Raw genomic sequence first — 20,313 nt, 5'->3', positions numbered from 1 at the left:
TACACGCAGCATCTCCCGTGTAGTTTCCCTTCCTTTCTCTCGCCGGCCGCGCGTCCTCATTGGTTAAAGTCAGGAGTCGTTTCGCGAAGGTTCCCGCGTGTTCTAGCGTGGTGCCGTCGTGGCGGCGTAGCCGACGTCCGAGTGCAGAGGAGGGGGACATGTCTGAGCGCACGCAAGGCTTCCCCCTCTTCCCCCCATCATCTGTAGAAGCGACTCGGATGTTCTAGAGGAATCTTCGTGCATGACTCATTCCCTCGGCGCACGCCGTGGCGGTGAGCGGTGGTGGAAGAGAGAGAGAGCACACTGACACAGGCTAGGCGCTCCGCGGGGGATTCCTCCTCCCCCGTTCGTCTCGCGCCAGCGAGACGCGTCCGCGCGGCGCTGTCTTTCTTTGTTTGCTTCAAAAGTGCGCCGAATTTTGTGACAAATGTCCTATGCCAAAAAAGGACGAAACAGGAAGGAAATACAAAGAACAGGAAAGAGGCGCAACTTCCAACTTTAATAACAGGAAAGGAAACCAGGCGCTCTTTTATAGCCGCTGAGCTGCATGAGGGTGCGTGAACTAAAAAACAAATGCGGTGGTGGACGAGTGAAAACAACACTACAACACAGCACAACAAGTCATAGGGAGGTCGCTATTACAAAAAGCATGTTGATAACTCATGCGAGCGTGAATGATAGCACAGGTTGAACGATTATGAATAAAGATAAGAACTACCTCTAAGATATTAACAATCATGAAACCGATTGAAGGAAGCAGGCGGACTTTGCAAAGGGCATCTAAACGAAACCGTCCAAAAAAGCTAGTTCCTTTCTGGTGAGGAGAACAGAAGGCGTGCTAACGCAGTTGTCTTTTCTTTGATGAATATAAAAAGCCTCAATGACTTCTCGTTCGATTTTTTCTTTTGCCCTGGCTAGAAACCTGCTCTCTTGAAATTTCGGAAAACAATCTTTACACCTGCTACAATGTAAAGCTAGATTGCTTCCCGTCTTGCTTTTTAGGGTCACATTGTGCTGTCGAGCACGCTCATTGAAGCACTGTCAACTTTAACCCTGCGAAGCAAAAACGTGCGGCACTGAAACTACTGGCCCGAATGAACCTGGATCCATTAGGAAAGGCTGTCAAGAATGCTAAGACAGGACACCTTGAGATCTTCTTTTCAGGAAAAACGCACAAGCCGGCATGCCCTCTACGAAGCATTGTGTCTGAAAGAGATACGTGGCAGAAAGCCATGAGTGGATTTCTACGACGCCATTTGGACAGAATAGCGGGAGGGGATCCCTACCATGTCCGAAGCTCAAGAGAAATAGCGCAGGTCTTAGAAGAAGGAAAGCTTGCTGCTACTACCGGATTTTCTATAGACATAGTAGACCTTTTTTACTCTGTGCCTCATGATGGTTTGTTCGCGGCTGTTAGAGAACAACTGGAAGAATACGGGGAAGTAAAGTTTCAAAATGAAGTGGGGCTCACAGTAGAGAACTTTTTAGAACTCTTAGTGTTCTATCTTAATTCCAAAGCTGTTTGTTTCGAAGAAAATGTTTTTGTGCAAAAGCAAGGAATCTGTATAGGGTCGTCAGTTGCTCCAGTTTTGTGTGAAATTTTTCTGGCTTCATTTGATCGACGACTTGAATCCAGTTTTTGCGGCACAGCTGTCTCATGCATTTTTAGATACGTTGACGATTATCTTGTTCTGCTTGATGTGCCGGCCCAGTGTGAATCAGATACGCATATCGAAAACGTACTGACCGCTTTTAACTCGAAGTCAACGTCCCTGAAGTTCACGCATGAAAAGGCAGATCATGATTGTATGCAGTTCTTTGATTTACAGATTTCCTTTACCAACAACCACGTCTGTTAGATGTATCAACCTCGCTCAAAGAAGTCTCTGTTAGCCTACGAGAGCGCCCACTCCAAATTAGTAAAACGAGCAATAGTTTCTCTTTGCATTAGGTCGGCCCTAGAAAAAGCTTATCCACACAAGATCAGTGAAAGCTTACAGTATGAGATCAGAAGAGTTATGTCAGCAGGTTACCCATTGCAACTGGTCACCAGTGTGTCTGAAAGCCTCCTTCAAAAAATGAAGAAACCGGACTACAAGCGGTACATTGGAAACAAACCTGTTCAGGTCATACCTTACCTGCATGGGTTTTCGCACAATTTGAAAAAAGTGGCTTCCAGGCACGGAGTGCGGCTGGTTTTTTCAGCCCCCTGCAAACTGGCAAGCATATGTCCGATGGTGTCAGGTAAGCGGGTCAAAAAGGCCTGCACTGTCAAACATCAAACAGTGTTCACCAAATGTACCACTAATGTGGTATACGAGATCCCTTTGACGTGTGGCAAAGTATATATGGGGCAAACGGGACAGTGCTTCAATGAGCGTGCTCGACAGCACAATGTGACCCTAAAAAGCAAGACGGGAAGCAATCTAGCTTTACATTGTAGCAGCTGTAAAGATTGTTTTCCGAAATTTCAACAGACCAGGTTTCTAGCCAGGGCAAAAGACAAAATCGAAAGAGAAGTCATTGAGGCTTTTTATATTGATCAAAGAAAAGACAACTGCGTTAGCACGCCTTCTGTTCTCCTCACCAGAAACGAACTAGCTTTTTTGGACGGTTTCGTTTAGATGCCCTTTGCAAAGTCCGCCTGCTTCCTTCAATCGGTTTCATGATTGTTAATATCTTAGAGGTAGTTCTTATCCTTATTCATAATCGTTCAACCTGTGCTATCATTCACGCTCTCATGAGTTATCAACATGCTTTTTGTAATAGCGACCTCCCTATGACTTGTTGTGCTGTGTTGTAGCGTTGTTTTCACTCGTCCACCACCGCATTTGTTTTTTAGCTCACGCACCGTCATGCAGCTCAGCGACTATAAAAGAGCGCCTGGTTTCCTTTCCTGTTATTAAAGTTGGAAGTTGCGCCTCTTTCCTGTTCTGTGTTTTTCCTTCCTGTTTCGTCCTTTTTTGGCGTACGACATTCTTTCAAGACAATGCACCAACTAACCCGTCAAAAAGTTCTACTACCGGTACTAAGGATACGCGCAAAGAAAAGGCAAAAAAAAATAGTGGAAATGCGACCGGGAAAAAGTTCCGATCTTTAATTTGATAAACGTGATAATTTAAAGCAAAAACGTATGCTAGAGCCATCGTTATAGAATACCCAAAAAGCACAGCAGAATAACAAAGCCATTTGCGACATTAAAAAAACCTAGCCCCCTTAGCTTCGCGGCTTCAGGAAGCAGAGTCGTTTGTTCGCTTATTTTTTTTTTTTCAATTTAACATACATCTACATTTTCTTTCCCGTCTGCTGCTTCTTCACACAGTAAATGTGCAGCAAGTTGTTCACGTCAACTGTTTATTTGGGATAAAACCAAAATCCCGTTTTACTCAGATCGTTTCTTCTCTCCAAATGCGCCACGCAATAATTTGTGACCTAGTGGAAAAAGCGATTTATTTGTTTTTTTCTAGGGTGAGCATCCCGTGGGTGAGGCATTGTGTTCCGGATTGTGTCATACGATTCAGCGTTTCGTGCAGCATAAACTTATTAGTTAAGTTTAGCCTATATCTTGAGACACGAATTTGAACCGGCAACCTATAATCGGGGGCTGTGGTATGCGAGGTACGCGAGAGATATGCGAGGCAGTACGTTAATTAGTGCGTTATTATACCATTCCTCGAATCGAAATTTCATTTTCTTGATTGTGGCACCTCTTTCTTTTTTTCTTTGCATACCATAATTACAAAAGACGCCGCTTTTCAAAATTCGTATACCTTCGTAAATGAATCTGACCTCTGCTCACTTTCGCGCGATCAATTATATCGCGCTTTTTATTGTAATTTCGCGTCAGAGTTCGACGCTAGCGCTGTTGTTGGTCATAAAAAAATAAATAAATAAACAAGTCCGAATATTGAAAAAAAAAACGGATTGAGAGAAATAACCAAAGATAATCACAGGGACATCCTTTGGTGTGTCGTGGAGCGGCACTGCCAATACAGGGAAAACAGCGGACAAGTAGGGCCAACGTTAAGGGTGTAATGAGGCGGCACTGCCAATATGGGGACGACAGCGGACATTTAGGGCCATCGTTGGAGGTGTAACTAAGTGGCATTGCCAATATGGGGAGAACATCGGACAAGTAGGGCCAATGTTGGAAATGGCACATTGTGGCCGTGCCAATATGGGGACAATGAAGGCAACATTGGCCCTATATAGGGCCACACGTAGCCAACAGACTCCCAATATTGGGCCAACGGTTTGTGCTGCCTGGGTAGTGTTAGCAAGGGCCGGAGGCTTAAGGACCGGCTCATGCATACGTCCACGTACTTGCCTTTGAGAGCAATACAAGCTTTCACCACCACCATAACATCTGTGAATTTATCTTTGACCCGTTCAAAAATTGTCATTTTTTTAATAATATGGGATAAGATGGCGGAATTTGTCTAGTTACTGACTATACCAAAACACATAGCTCTGTCGAATATATAGAAAAACCGCAGAGAGAAAGAGAGACCACGAGAGAGACCACGATCCGTAGTTGGTAGTCGTAGTGCATGAAGTGCCCATCTCTCGTTTTCTCCCAGTCCCTGGGGAGATCGTTGCCAGCGCGGGACGAGAGGTGTTTTGTGGCACGACATCCCGATCAGCCTCAGAATATTCTGGTGTGCTCTTCGCAAGAAAGCATTTTATTTCCGTCTCGTGCACGGACAGCACTTTTTTTGTCTGCGAAAACGAAACAGCAGAATACTGTGTGCTCTTGTCGCTGCCTTTTCAGTGGTGTGGTTCCAAGGGCCTTCCGAACCAAGCGAAACACTTCAAAGCGCAAAAAAACTTTTGCAGCCTGCGTCCTACATGGATCTGCAGTAAAAGCAGAACGAAAAAAATTACTGACGATTACGTTACTTCCTAATGCGAAATTTGAGCGCAGCAAATAAGCTGTTTCACCTTTTCGATAGATTGAGGCAAAGAAATCGAGCAACACATGTATGCGCTATCACAGAATTTTTTTTTTATTTTTCACACGTATTCCTTTAACAAAGACTCCACTAACAGTTCTTGACAGTCATGAAGGAAGCTTTGTGGTCGGAGAAATAGACTGATATATGTTCGACTTGGTACACCAATGCTTGATTCTCAAAGACGAGATCTATACAAGTGCCTCGCGAGGTTGTCACAGCCGTGGGACGCGTTACGAGCGAGAGGAACGGGATGTTCTCCCGCATAAGTGTTAGGAAATGAAACGAGCAACGTCTTACTCAGTGGGGAAGTGCGTGGTGGTGGAGGGAACGCGGCTTCGTACTTATCTGTTTTTTTCAGCAGCGTCTCCTTCCGCGGACGCTGTTGTCGCTGCGGCGCGCGTCTTTCTTTTCTTTTCTTCTGACCTCTTCATTCTCCTCTATATTAATTAGGCTAATTGATTAATTAAGCAATTAACTAAACTCAGTCCAACTTAGTTGCAGCATCACTATACGATCCCTTTGATTGGTTGCATGGTTACTAGGCAAAGTACAATTGGCCCCATTTGAAATTCGCGCACTGTGACGTCACGAGCATTTCGAGCAATTGAAAAGCGTGTCTTTCTTTTCTTTTCTTGTGACCTCTTCATTCTCCTCTATATTAATTAGGCTAATTGATTAATTAAGTAATTAACTAAACTCAGTCCAACTTAGTTGCAGCATCACTATACGATCCCTTTGATTGGTTGCATGGTTACTAGCCAAAGTACAATTGGCCCCATTTGAAATTCGCGCACTGTGACGTCACGAGCATTTCGACCAATTGAAAAGCGTGACATTGGGGGCGGAGCTGGTTACGAGGCCGACGCCGACGCCGACGCCGACGCGAAACCCAGGAACGGACGCCAAAGAGCTGCGCTCTAAAATAAATGCGGTGCTTTGAGTTCATGCCTTGTGTTCTTCTTTGGTTTTCGTTGACGTCCTTCAGCGCTGCCACTAATTCCCCCTGTGCCATGTGAACAACATTTGGTTAGTACGAGGGAAGCCTCTCAAGGCCGACATTTCTGTTGCGTTTTGTTTATTTTGCGGGGCTCGTTGGTAACAAGAAGCGTAGGGAGCAACGCTATGGCGTCCGTGACACCAATCTTGTCGCACAGTTTCCGCTATACACATCTGGAATTGCGTGCCTGAGATCAATGCCCTGTGTGTTGTCTAGGGGTCCGTTCTGTTGCCGAGGAAAAATATTGACCCCAGCGCTGGTGCAGACCAAAGCGCCTTTCAAGAAGAGGAGGAAGTGTGTGTGGAAGTGTTCTAGAAGCGCACGTCCCTGGCTACGCTGCTGTTGACCCTAGGCCGCTTATTACCAACGTGACACCTGGTGGAGGTGCTAGGTACGTCGTTAATGCAACGTACGCCCCGTTCAAGCCGCAATTCCAGCCCCGGACAAATACCGAGGGTAGACACGCCAGTCCACCAGGGCAGTCGCCGATTGCATGGCTTACCTCCCGAATTTGGGCTGCTCCCTGCTTCCCATTGTTCTCGGAGGTCAAGTGCTACAACAATGAATCCTCCAGCTATAGTACCGCCGGTCCTGCTCCACCACCAGCGAGAGCCACCCCATTTCTACGGTCAACCACACGAGGATGCCGAAGACTGGCTGGACCAGTATGACCGGATGGCCATCTACAAAGGTTGGGGCGCATCCTGCAAGATGCGGCATGTTTATTTCGCCCTTGAAGACTACGCGAGGACCTGGTTTCTGAACAACGAAGCTGGCCTTCAAACGTGGGATACGTTTAAAACACAGGCCCTCCATGTCTTCAAGGACAGCACGTTGCGCAGGGAGAAAGCTGACCTGCTTTTAAAGGCCCGGTATCAACTGCCCAACGAGAGTGTGACGGTGTATGTAGAGGAAATGCAGAGACTCTTCCGACGTGCGGACCCGAGCATGTCGGAGGAGAGGAAGGTGAGCTTCTTAAACGGATGCTGAAAGGTTTCCCAAAAAAATTGAGTGAAGAGATGCACTTTACAGTTTTCCACCCTCGGAATTCGAATTTCTCATCGAAATTAGGCAGAGGAAAGCGTAAACCTGTTTTATTTTGGCGAAAAGTGCAGCAGCAGCCTCGGGCCAGCTCGCGCGCCTCGTTGCCGCCTGTGATTGGTTGGGCGCCTCGCGACGTGAACACTGGCGTTGGCTCGGTCGCCGCCGCCGATGTAGTACAAGAAGCGCATCGCGCGGTGGTTCGGGCTGTTGGTTTGATGCTTATATCACAATGGAACACATCGAAGATTACCAGGAGGATCTTGGCGTCATCCCCTATATGTACGAACCAATCGCAAAGAGCAAACCACTCCAAGGAAGCAACGATGCTGGCGCAAGCGGTGCTTTTGGCTTGAACGAAAGCGAAGCGTCAGCATATCCACGTGTTGGAAATGTCCTTTCGTAAGCATGCTTTTCTAGCCAAACTTCATTCAGAGATACAATTAATTTTGAAGCGAGCAAATGTTGTATAGCACTGCTCCACGAAATTTTCCTAATGCAATGTAAGCGGGATGCGATCGTCGGCACTGTTGTCTTGCCGCTTGTCGGTGCTGCCACAAATCTGCTTGTAATCCACACAGACCACTGACATGCGCAAGAAGTTATCAGGCTCTTTTTGCACGCAAATTTTATGCTGGCATCGCTTCACGGTCGCTGCGTGCCGGCTCGGTTCATAACACACGCGTGAAACAGAAGTTCGCGGCGCTTTGCGGCAGAACTCGTCGAGGTGACACACGTGCGCCTTCCGTTCTGCGTGCCAAGATGGTATCTGGCAGTAAATTAAAATCCTTGTTTAGGCGAGTTGCTTCATACTGCAAGCCCTTGTAGGAATATCTCCATCCGTTTGCGGCCGCCTTTATCGTGCTGTTCTCAGATCAAGCGACAAGTGATTTTTTTTCACTAACTCGATGGCCTCGGGCTGCAACCGAGCAGGCCGAATCGCAAGGCTGGCTGTAGCACACGTGGCGCACAATTATATATTATTATTAATGAATGAAGCCATGCTGCACTCGACAATTTTTTACGACTACATGTGTTATTATAAATGTATTCCTGGCAGAACACTTTACTGGTATTGGCTGCATTAGAACTTGAACAGACTTGTCAGCACTTTTACATAAGTTCAGTGCAGGGTCCTCAGCAGCATCTGCCAGTGGCATTCGACTTGTTGCACAGTCCTGATTTGTATTGCTGTTTGGTGTGCATTCTTGACTGTCTGGTGTGCAGCCTCCAGGTGTGATGTCATTTTCCATGCACTTTTGATTTGCACTATCGTCTGATGTGCAGCCTTGATCTTGCAGCAATTCGGCAAGAACCTGAAAGGCATAAGCCATATGATGTTATTGTTGCAAACAGAACAAAAGTGTGCTTCAGTATGAGTAAAATCTTCTGGTTTATTTCACAAACCATTTTGTTGATTGGCGAGCTCCGTGCAAAGTGAGGTCATTTATTATATACCGGGTGTTTCTTTAGAAGGTCCAAAATTTATTTTTAAAAATGGGCAACTAACCATGTATTAATTTTATCCCTGGGGCTATATTGGGGGATATGGAAGACACCAGTAATAGGCAGAAGGCTTCCATTAGCTCACTAAACTGCATATCTTAATTAAATTTTTATTTTCATATTATGTTGTATTTGCAGATTTTGAGCACCTCCTGCAAATACTATAGCCACGCAAAAAATATCTCTCTAAAAACTTACACCCTGGCAGGCAACTTCACGCGCTAACACAGCGCCAGCGGGCGCGTCCGACGTAGATCGCTAAAAAAAAAAGTACGCTTTGGGGCCGGACTGCAAGCGCCATGACTGCGCACATTGGGCGCTGACGAGGCGGCTATCAGCCAGGCCCCAGGCGAAACGAAATTGAAAACGAACCGCCGCGCGCCCGTATACCAGAAGCATCTGCAAAGAGTTTTCTCGGCGCTCCGAGCACGAAGAAAAATGTGCCGCGTATTACTTCCTATGTTCTCGCCACTGAGGGCTACGCATGAATCCTAGAATATGTGAGCTCCAACATAATTGAGTAAAGAGGCTGCATATAACGTCTTTTCACATGCTCGCATACCGAACGAAGTTCTCTGCTCGCGCTCGGTGCGCAGTCTCCGGTTGTGAGGCGCACTTCGCGTCGCTCCAGCTCTTGCTTCAGCCAAAAAATTTAAGGCCGAGCTCTGATATGAGTAATGCTGTACGAGATGCATGATGCATGCCTGCAAGCATAAAAGTTAAGCACTTATTTTGTAAGCTGCAGTTTGCTGCCGTCCTGACGTTCTCATTCCAGCGCCGTTCATCTCACTACTACCGAAAGTCTTGCATCCACGAAATAACGCGCCATACACTACACAGAACACCGGTTTGCGCAGTCAAATTCTCATAGAGTTAATACACAAATTCCTACCTCGAGCTTCCTCCTTTTCGCGAAAGCTGGCCTCGGTGGCGGTAACGAGCTCCTGTGCGCGAAGACAGACTGTATTGCGCCGGATTTCAGTCGAGCTGACTTTGTTGACAGGCCCAATGAACGCATTATCGACAGGCTCTGGTTATAGTCGTCATCACGAAAGTGGTCAGATCATAGCACTGTAGTCTTTGAGGGCTTGAAATCCCTTCGCTTCAAAGCAGCGACCCACCTCGCGGAAAGCTCCTTATTTTGCGGGAAATAATGAAAGTCCACATCGTCGCGGCCGCTGGTGTTAGCGCAGCCGAAGGCTGCGCAGAACGCCGGCATGATGGTTCACCGCTTCACTCGATGCTGCACACGTTTCTGTACGTCACCACAAACATAAAAACGCACAAATAAAGAAACACACGGCAGCTCGAAGCAGCTTATGATGGCACGCACGCAGAAACAAGCACGGTCGCGGAGGCTGCGAGGCGACGGAACACCAACGTTTACGTCACCACCCCACGGTTTCCGGTTTCGGCTCGCGTCGTCAGTGTCATCAGCAGCGCTCGGCGGACAGCGGGGGGCGGAGCTACCGCGCAATTTTAAACGGCGATTACGTCGCTCCTAAGGGATTAATGTGCAAAAAAATTTCACCCGCATGATTTATAAGGTTCCCACATCCATACGTGAGCATCTTAATGAATTCGAAAATCTCTTCAGCTTCCCTTTAATGAAAGGTGTCAAATAGCAGCTGTTCACCGTGCTGGTTCGAAGTCCTCCAGTGACTCTTGCTGACTTCGTAAAGGAGGCGAGCACTATCGAAAAGTCTTTGGACATGAGGGCCCGGCAGTACGACCGTACAACAGCGTCGATGCTCACGGCCACTGTAGAGGGCGCCACAGTGAATTCGGCGGACTCGTTATGAGAGATTATCCGATGCGTCGTGAGGGAAGAACTGGCGAAGCCCTTCCCGGACAAGGAACAGCCGCAGGTTGGCACACTTGCTGACGTTGTCCGTGAGGAGGTGCAGCAGGCTGTTCCCGGTCCTGTGCAGCCTCAGCCCCCGAATCTCAGCTAGGCCGCCGTCACATGCCGTTTTATTCCATCTCAGCCGAACCCACGTTACGACACACCTGCCGCCGCCGCTGCGCGTACTCCACCTCCGCAGCCGAATTCTCCAGTGCGGGTAGGACGCCGCAGGATGGATATCTGGAGAGCGCCAGACAATCTGACGCTTTGCTACTATTGCGGTGAGGCTGGACATGTTTGGTGCCGTTGCCCATACAAGGATATGGGCCTTCGAAGATACCCCGTCGGTTGCCATCGTCCGATGTATGGAGAGCGACCGCAGGAGATCGCAGACTACATCTCGCAAGCGGACTCCGTACAGCGCCGTTTCTCTCGATCTCCATCACCGCGTCGGTACAGTTCCCCAGGACGAGGCCAGTCTCAAAGTCCCCGTAGGGGAAACTAGATGCAGCAGCCTCTCGAGGTGGGGCTGCTCAACGACGAAGTATACAAGATCCTCCATCGCCACAAGACGGTTCTCAAACAAAGCCGAATTCCGTAGCCGTGTCGACGATTCCTGAGCCCACGTACCTCAAAACTAGCCGATGTCCTGACGCACCACTCCGTGGCCACGACGCCATTCCTGGATGCCGAACTCCTTCGACGCACCGCGGCCGAGACAGAACGCCACGACATCCCCATAGTAAGACACCATCAACTGCCGACTTGGAGATTTCGGTTGACGGCGCCGATGTTACCGCGCTTGTGTATACTGGTGCCAATTATTCTGTACTTAGTCGACAATTTGCCGCGGCGCTAAAGAAGGTAACAACCGCTCGGGACGGCCCCCAGATGCGTACTGCAGGGGGACATTTGGTTGCACCTACGGGAACGTGCACGTCGAGGGTAACCTTGCAAGGCCAAACATTCTTGGCAACGTTCGTAGTGTTCGCCGAGTGCTCCCGGGACGTCATTTACAAATCACCGTCATTTACAAGTCCGGTAGTCCACACGCAGACGCAGACTGCTTGTCTCGTTCTCCTCTGCAACCAGCTCCGGATGACGCTGCTGACGACGATGAAGTATTCCTGAGCGCAATACATACCAACGATTTCGCCGAGCATCAACGCGCCGACCCCGATCTTTGCGACGTCATTCGATATCTTGAAGGTGCCAGCAGCAGAGTCCCTAAAGCCTTCAGGCGCGCTTTGTTGTCTCTCTGCGTACGTAACGATGTTCTCTTTAAGAAGAACTTGGCTGCCAACACTAGACCATACTTGCTGGTCGTCCCCGTGTCCGTACGCAATGAAATTCTTCACGCCTGCCATGACGAACCCGCTTCCGGCCACCTCGGGGTTGCTAAAACACAAGCCAGAATTCAAGAAAAGTACTACTGGCCTCGCCTGGGCCATGACGTTGCATGTTACGTCCGCACTTGCCGGGATTGCCAGTGCCGTAAGGTTCCGCCCGTGAAGCCAGCCGGATTCATCAAGCCCATTGAGCCGCCTTCACAAGCGTTTCAACAAGTCGGCATGGTCTTGCTGGGGGGGACCCTTCCCTACATCAAGCTCAGGCAAAAGGTGGATAATCGTAGCCACTGATTATCTCACGCGTTATGCCGAGACGGCACCCTTCCGGGTAGCACCGCCCTCGACGTAGCCCAGTTCTTTGTGCATAAAATCGTCTTACATCATGGTGCTCCACAAGTTTTGATTACGGACAGAGGGGCTGCCTTCTCCACTGAGCTCCTGCACCATATTGTAGTTTTTAGTCACAGCAGTCACCGTAGGACGACTTCTTATCATCCCCAAACTAACGGACTGAGGGAACGTTTAAACAAGACGCTTGCAGACATGCTTTCCATATACGTGGACGTGGAACATAAGACCTGGGACGATGTCCTGCCCTATGTTACGTTCCTGTATAATACAGCCGTACAATTAATTAACCACCAATATGACGCCGTTTAGCATGGTCTGTGGCCGTCAGCTGACGACAACACTGGATGCCATGCTGCCCCATGACGACGATCACCCGGATGACGACGTTGCATACTTCTTACAACGCGCCGAAGCTGCCCGCCAAATCGCACGGCTTCGCATTCAGGACCAACAGGGCCAGGACGCGCAACGCTACAACCTCCGGAGGCGGCTTGTTGAATACCTCCCGAGTGATCTTGTCTGCGTTTGGTCCCCGATCCGACGACGTGGCCTAAGTGAAAAGCTCTTGCCCCGCTATTTCGGTCCTTACCGGATTGTGCGACGCCTTGGAGTCCTGAATTATGAAGTCTTCTCTGACGGGATTCAATCAACAGTCTCGACGACACCCCCGCCCCGAGGTGGTCCACGTTGTTCGGCTGAAGCCCTACAACGAAAGGACGCACTAACTGTTCTAGCGACCACCCCTGCGTTCGTGCCGGCATCGGATCGATGCCATCGGAGGAGGGGGGCTAATGACGCCAGCGCTCGTGCAGACCAAAACGCCTTTCAAGAAGAGGAGGAAGTGTGTGTAGAAGTGTTCTAGAAGCGCACGTGCCTGGCTACGCCGCTGTTGACCCTAGGCCGCTTATTACCAACGTGACAATATGTGTCCATAAATCGGCAATACAAAAGCGTGTTTTCTGTGCAAGACGATTTTTTTTTCTCCTACGCAAATTTTGAAGAGAAAAAATTATAAAACGAAAATATGGGTGCTGGCTTCCACCATTGCCAGTATAGTGTTGTAAACTTGGGTACGCACCTTAGGAGACGACATCAACGTTACTTAGTCTACGAGATCCTGAACAAGCTTCGTCAGGCAAATTTCAAGGAATTTGAAATCTCATCCTGAGTGGTTAATTTATCGTCAAAATGACAGGAAGACCTTAAACTCGGCATTTTAATGCGGTTTCATTTGCCTGAATATATTACCTTACCTAGCTGCTGGCATAGTTCATTGGGTCGTAATAGTAATCTGTATGTTCTTCGAACACGTTCGAGGATAAAATTATTAGTAAACATAAGTGGGTGAGGCATGGTTACACAGATAGTGCATGTGGCCCCTGTTTTAACGTCTGGTGGTCTCATGCTCCCATCTGCCTTTTTTTTTGCAGGCGAAGATAAGACTACGACGATCGCCGACACCCCGAGCAAGTATACTACTGCCTTGCAGTAGTTGTAGAGCAAACTAATTCCTTATTGGACAGACCAAGCAGCTGCGTTTATTGAATTACAGGTGTCACAGTATCCTCAGAAAATGATAAGCATTGCAATCGTAATTTTTTTTTGTTACGTGGTTGCAAGCGAAAGAACAAGAGGACATCATGCCATAATGAAAGGCGATTTATGGGTGCGGGCCTAACGCGAGTGCTGCGTCTTTCGCCACTGCCCGGTTCTTCGTATTCCAGGTAGCAATATCACTATGAATATTATTGATATTTTAACCTATGGTGAGCTCCCTGCGGACAGAATGGCAACTCTCCCTATCCACTGAAAGCGATAAAGGGATTTGCAGCAGGCAGCCTTCTCTCATAATCGCGGCTCAGAATCAATTTTTAGCAAGGCCAGTTTGAATCTTGCTGATTTTTTGAGCAATGCCTTTTTGGTGTGTTATCAAAAGAAATTAGTAAAATACCCTTATTTCTTCTGTTTAGTTGTTTGTATTGCTCTCTTAGACAGCTGCGCGTTCCAGCTAGAGACGGAGAGGCAAAGTATAGAAATCATTTCCTTTTCTAACTGACTGTCTACTCTACAAACTAAAAGTTGGGTGCCAGAAGAGGGACGACATTTAGTTTATATTTAAAATAATAATACACGAAATGAAAAAGGGATAATGATGCTTCGTGGGGAAGATGTTCGACTAAATTCTTGCTTGCCATATACGATACCATTTTGAAGCGCCATATAACTCAACGTAGTGCTGAAAACCATGTAACCCTCGCGTGACCCTCTTGGTTGCCTTTCACCGCGTTGTTAGGATCGCGCGATCAAGAAAGTTTTACTGGGACAACGTCGTAACGTAAAAACGTTCTATTTTATCGAACTGATATGATGACATATTCCTGAACCGAATATGAGAACAGCCCCCTTGCTTATTGGAAATAGTATTGTTTTTTGTTTTACTTGTGTTTTTTTTCACATTTTTTCACTAGCTCTCGTGAGCGGAGTGTGAGGTTCGGGCCGTTCATACTTCGCACAGATTCACCCTCCCGCTTTTCAAACTCTACCCTCTAAATGTGCGGGCCTTCCACAGTGGCGATATCTCATTTTCTCTCTTTTTCTCTGTGCTCTTATTAAAGGCACGACAGGAGAGGGGAATACGAGCGAGGAAGATGGCCGCGCCGTGATGGTCTTCTTCCATAAGGTCGCCCCACAGAAAGGTTCGGTATTAAACCTATTAAGTTCTCACAGCGGCTAGCCAGTGCGCCTCGCTTAGGAAACGGGCACTGGTCACGTCAATTCTCCACAGGCACTATTCCGTGCATAGCACATGCCGCGCATGAACTCAAAGTGAGCTTTCAGGTTCTACTTAAGCCCAACATTCACTGCAGTCGATCTGCATTCTCTCGGCTGCGTATTCCGCCAGCATCAGTGTTTATAGGTATGTCGCAACTGCGACTACTACCTGAACCTTGCCGCAAAGAGGCCTCCAAAAGATCTTCTTGAAAGGCGTTCACCACTCCCTTCTTTCTGATTGACTTAGGCTTTCTTTCTCCTCTTGATGTCAGAAGTGCGGAACATGCCTGAGAGCTGCTTTTAGTGACCGGCTGTTTCTTTGCTGTCATTGACGCTTTTATTTTTGTGAACGAGAGTGAAGCGCGCTAAGCATGTCCGGTTTGTACTGTCGCGAATCTCTCTTACGCTTAGCCCGGTAGCAGATAGCGACAAACTCCACTTCTGCTGGTACACGGCGGCCATTTTTCGGAACGATGTGGAATGTGTTCTGGAGCTTAGTGTGCTCCGGGCTACCCCACAAGCGGTGACTTTTTTCTTTTTCAGCCGAAAGCTTGGAACCAGTTACTTTTTAATCATTTATTTCTAGATACTACAATCACCGCACGGTGGCTTTAGCAGGGAGGTACAAGCATGATTTAAAACAATGGCATGCTAATTGGATTGCATAGCAAGGAAGAGCTTAAAGAAGGCTGGCTCGTGTAAAAGAACAAAATAAGGACCAAGAAGAAGTCATATATTCTTACCTGCTAGACAACATCACCAATTACCTGAGCTCCTATCCTTTATCACTCTCATCGGCTTAATCATCGTTATCGCTCACCTGTGTTATCAATCTGAAATGTTCCACGTCTTCAAGAAACTCCTCTGCCAGCAGCTCAAACAACAGAATCTTTTTACCTTGATTCTCTCGCATCACCTACGCTTAAAGGAATTTTCACAGTGCTAACATGTTCTTTGTGTAACAGAGCGCGATTGTATGTAATGGGGAGAACGACCGTGGTCTTATACAGTGGAGAACCGTATTTTTGACATAGGGTGCGAGCATAACTCTGCACACTGCAGCACGTACATTCGTTGACTTCTTTATAGCGTCGTTTTATAAGTTGTTCTAAAGACTATCAGTGTGATGCTGATAACAATAGGAGGAGAATGATCTCTGGCACTTTTGTATCAGACTAGGCGACAATCTTGAGTTCAGCGTTTCGTTAACAGATCACGATTGTTAGCCGAAAGACGAAGCATACACATTTAAAAGAAAAGCGCCTGCACACACTGAAATTCGTAGGCTGCTAACTCTCAAGATGCGCAAAGGGCCCACTTGCCGAAAGGTGCAGACTGGGCTCCGGCTTGCTTGTGAATGTTTCATTATTACTATCATTATGAGTCTGACTATTCCTGTCCAGGACATAGGCGGGTGGTATACCTCTCCAGTAAACTCTATCCTGTGCCAGCCACGCCCGCCATATCTTGGCCCATTTTGTAATTTCATCCGTCCACCTAACTTTCTGCTGGCCCCTGCTGCGATTCCTCTTCTGGGAGTCCAGTCTGTTACATTTAACGGCTATCGGTTAGTTTTTTTTTTGCATTGCGGGCTCTGCTGAAGCCAAATTTTTTCGTATCAATTTTAATGCCATAGACCTGTGTTTGAGCCTTGACCAACTACGCTGTTTTCGTCTCTTCACGTTAGGAGTGTAATTTTTCTTTCATCAGCTCTGGCTGCGTTCTCCTCAATTTATGTTGAAGCCTTGTCGTTAGCACCAACGTTTGCGCCCCTTTCAGTGCCGTTAAGATATAGCTGCTGCATACGAAAAAAAAACTTAAGGCGAAGCGAGCCGGCACATTTTTCAAGCTAGTCATTAAAAATAAAAGGGATTCACAATAAAATAAAAGAGATAACGCTGGTGATGACCATAACACGTTTCGCTGGCCGAGGCTACATGGTCTGAACGCGAGTGCGACTTCAGGGAGCCTTGAGAAAGGAGAGGAGAGTGGCTTCCCAGAGAGCGCGAGTTCCAAAGGCTGACTGTGCGGTCGAAGCAACGCTCCCTGCTAATTTCTTGTGCATGTGTCACTAACTGCCTCCGTAAATCTGTGAACGCTCAATACCGATTTAACAGCAAACCTAACCCAATGTCTCGATCCCTGTTCGCAAGGCACCACTCGTCAAAATTAGATTTTCAGTTGCCGATTTTCCACAAAACGTGAAAAACTGAGATGAGGAAAGTCGGAAGGTGACACTCATCCCAGGAGCGCAGGTATTCTCATTTTGGCTTTGTTACTGCGTGCCGGTAAGTTCGGTTTAAGGGCCCTTTATTTATTTACAGATAATGCTGTCTCAGGTATGAGACATTGCAGGAGTGGTTATATAGAAATGAAGGCCACAATACATAAGTAGGCACTTGTTTCACAAACTGCTGAGGTGGTAGCTGTCTTAACGAACCATCGAGTTCATTGCACAACTCAGCTGTGTGCGGGAAAGAAGAAAATTTGCGGCATCAAGCGATGACGTGAATGGTATAATGTTCATTGGATCGGTGCGGCGGGTCACACGTGCAGGATGACTCGTGAATGGTGAATGAAATGGCAGTAGCTACGTAGAATGACTTGTGCACAATTTTGTGTACTATGATACGCCGGTCACAGATCCGCCGATGCCCGAGGGCATTTAGTGCCAACACATGGTAATGACTTGAAGGGCAAAAGTTGCGGTCATAGCGGTTAAAAATGAATCTGATGAAAATGATTTTGTGCATATAGTGTGAATATGCTTATGCCATTTTAGGTTGGGGGAGAATACAATGGCAATGTACCTGAATTCGTAGGCGCTTTCTAATGTGTGTTCCGCACTGCCGTAGTCAAATTGCAAGGGTTGGTTTTTATTTGTAGAGGTCACTGACACCGTTTTCAGAAAGTTGACCTTGACTTGCCACGTTATGCTGCAATCATAAAAAAAGAAAACACATTGTTTTGCAAAGCCTGGTCACTAACACTAAACACATTTCTATACAGAACACAGTCGTCTGGGTACACACGAAGCTTAACAGGGGTGTTAGAAATAACTTGTATGACATCATTGATGTATATTATGAATAAAAAAGGTCCGAGAACGAAACTATCTTGAACAACTCATCAAATGCGAAATGATAATGAGTGTTTTTGATTGTAGTTAACAAACCTGAGTCCTGTGGTGCGAGTAATCTATAATCCATCCGTGTAATTTGTCACCATAGGAGCCTGTAAGAAAATTGCGGTGGCCTTCTGGTGGAGCATCTGTCTCGCATTCGGGTGGTGCTCGGTTCAATCCCCTGTGCCGCCGGGTGCTCATCCGTTTTCCAATGGGTAGAAGATTTCCCCCGGCCCGGTGTTCGGCCCTTCTGAGGATAGATGTTCGGAAAAAGGTTTACCGACCAAACCGTTGCGTTGACGGGCAAGTGATTCACTCCGCCGTCAAGCGACCCGAAATCCGCCTCATGCAGTAAAAGCCCACATGTGGCCCCTTTTTTGTCGTGGTCTTCTACGAAGTGCTTGTGTTCTACGACAAGGTCACCACAACGCCACCATCGACTTAGATATTGTGCTGCTGCAACCATGGATGCATCGTCCCTCGCTTTGCTTGCAGTTCGGAAGGATGTCCGCAGAGGAACACAGCAGTTCTTAGTCTTCGCGGAGGCCCCGGATGCCGCAGATCAAGGTATGTCACCTGCTTAGCAGACAGGGAGAAATCTCGAATTCACGTATCGAAACAAAAGAATACGAAGAATGCTGAGCAGATTTTGCATACGAATGGATTGTCAATGGCGGAGGCAGGTTGGACGAATTCTCTTTGGGTGCTGTAATCCCAGGAAAAGAAAGAAAACGATGAAAAACAGTTGATTTCCTCATAAAATAATTTCCCCACAGATACCCCAGTCTGCCCCTCGTTGCGTGGAACATAACGTACAGGGTCGTCCACTCTTAGTTAGAATGCGCTAGCGCATGGCCGTGCTCTTTGGAGGGTCACTGCGTCCGAAACGGCTGCGCATCGAAGCGAAGTGGCAGATGACGCGAAGCACCACGTCCAGGTGCAACGTCTCCTGCGCCACTTTGCTGCGATGAGTGACTGTGTCGAACGCGGTGGCCCTCTGAAGAGCGCGGCCATGCGCTAGCGCATTCTAAGAGTGGACGACCGTGTACGTCATAGAAGCACGACATCATTGCTGCAGAAGCATTCGCGTATGTTCGCTTGCATAGCGTCGTAGGGAGAAGCCGGAATAGTTTTAAAGACATTATTTTAACCACTTTCGTGGGTACCACAAAATTCTGACCATATAATATTGTTTTCAATAAATTGTATTTCAGTACAGCTGAATGTCGAAAACCGTGCCCACAGAAACGCGGCAAAAAAAAACGGCGATTTACCATGCTTAGGCTGGATGCGAATAAGGTTCTTTTGCGTTTCGATTTTCATTCTCTCGTTATCTATTCATTACCTTATACCCATAGATTTTTGGAAATCTCTCTAATTATTTAGGCGGAGCCATGCAGCAGCAGTCGATTCGCCACTGCCCTCCTATGGCAGGTGCAGCCGCCGCAGGCCGTAGTACGACCCAGGTTGCTTTTACCTAACATCTCGCGACTAATCATTCACTGAACGTCCATCTGCCACTCTGGACACTTCGCTCAGAATCGGACGGACAGGTTGTCACGTGACCAAGATAACCCACTTGGCAGCAAGGCGGATGGCACCCAGCCATAGAACTTTTGAAAGTCGCAGATGGCAGCGGGCAAACGTGGGCGAAATTAATGAGTGCTAGCACTCTAATATCCCCACATTATCAATCTACGTGGCAGGCGGGTCAGCTGAATTACACGGTCTTGTGGCGTCATCTCGACACACAGGGACGACACAGACGACTCAGCTGCTCTGTGGAAGCTCAAGTGGTAGCACACTAAAAAGATTTGCTGCATTTAGATATGTAGTGTGTTCGAACCGTCTTCCCGGAATGCCCGCAACTCCCCGCCACCGCTGTTCCACTGATGATAGTTCCACTTACCCCGTAGGCGATGCTTAAAGTTGTTTATTACTTAATTCCCATTACTTTATGCCTGTATTTAATGCCTGCTTCCGAACCAATCGTGTGGGCAGATTTTTATCACAGCTCAATAAAGACCCATTGTACAACCGTTGTCCTTTTTGCCTCTTAATCGCGCAATATGTGCTGGTGGAGTCTCGTTCACCTATGTTCGTGTGACGAAGTCCCGCCCGGAACTTGTGCGTAGCACCATTTGAAAATCTCCCCATAATGTCAATGCATTGAAATATGGCCTCCGATGGGGCTGAAGGGGTCGCCGAGTGTGGCAGCCCTGTTGCCGTCTGGACAAAGCGCTTAATTGTTGTATGGAACACAAAATATATAAAGCCGTATATGTGTCAGGAAGCATCGATAACGGTTGTCAATGTCCCTATATTTTTTCCTGTACTTCCCGCGCTGCTTTAGTATTACTCTGTCATATCAA

General features: G+C 47.5%; 1 protein-coding gene across 1 annotated transcript in view; it reads left to right on the top strand.

The window, feature by feature from the left end:
- The window catches only part of LOC149326483 (uncharacterized), a 40,569-nt gene that overhangs the window by 19,960 nt on the left and 296 nt on the right, over positions 1-20,313 (top strand). Inside the window, exon 3 of the mRNA XM_089563571.1 lies at positions 18,437-18,508. Coding sequence (XP_089419697.1) covers positions 18,437-18,508 — 72 coding nt within the window. The remainder of the gene's footprint in view (positions 1-18,436; positions 18,509-20,313) is intronic.

This window comes from Amblyomma mixtum, chromosome 10 (assembly GCF_055824585.1).
Source record: "Amblyomma mixtum isolate Tamu chromosome 10, ASM5582458v1, whole genome shotgun sequence".
In the NCBI taxonomy this organism is placed as follows: domain Eukaryota; kingdom Metazoa; phylum Arthropoda; class Arachnida; order Ixodida; family Ixodidae; genus Amblyomma; species Amblyomma mixtum.
Note: the sequence above shows the minus strand (reverse complement) of the source record. Positions and strands in the feature narration are given on the sequence as shown.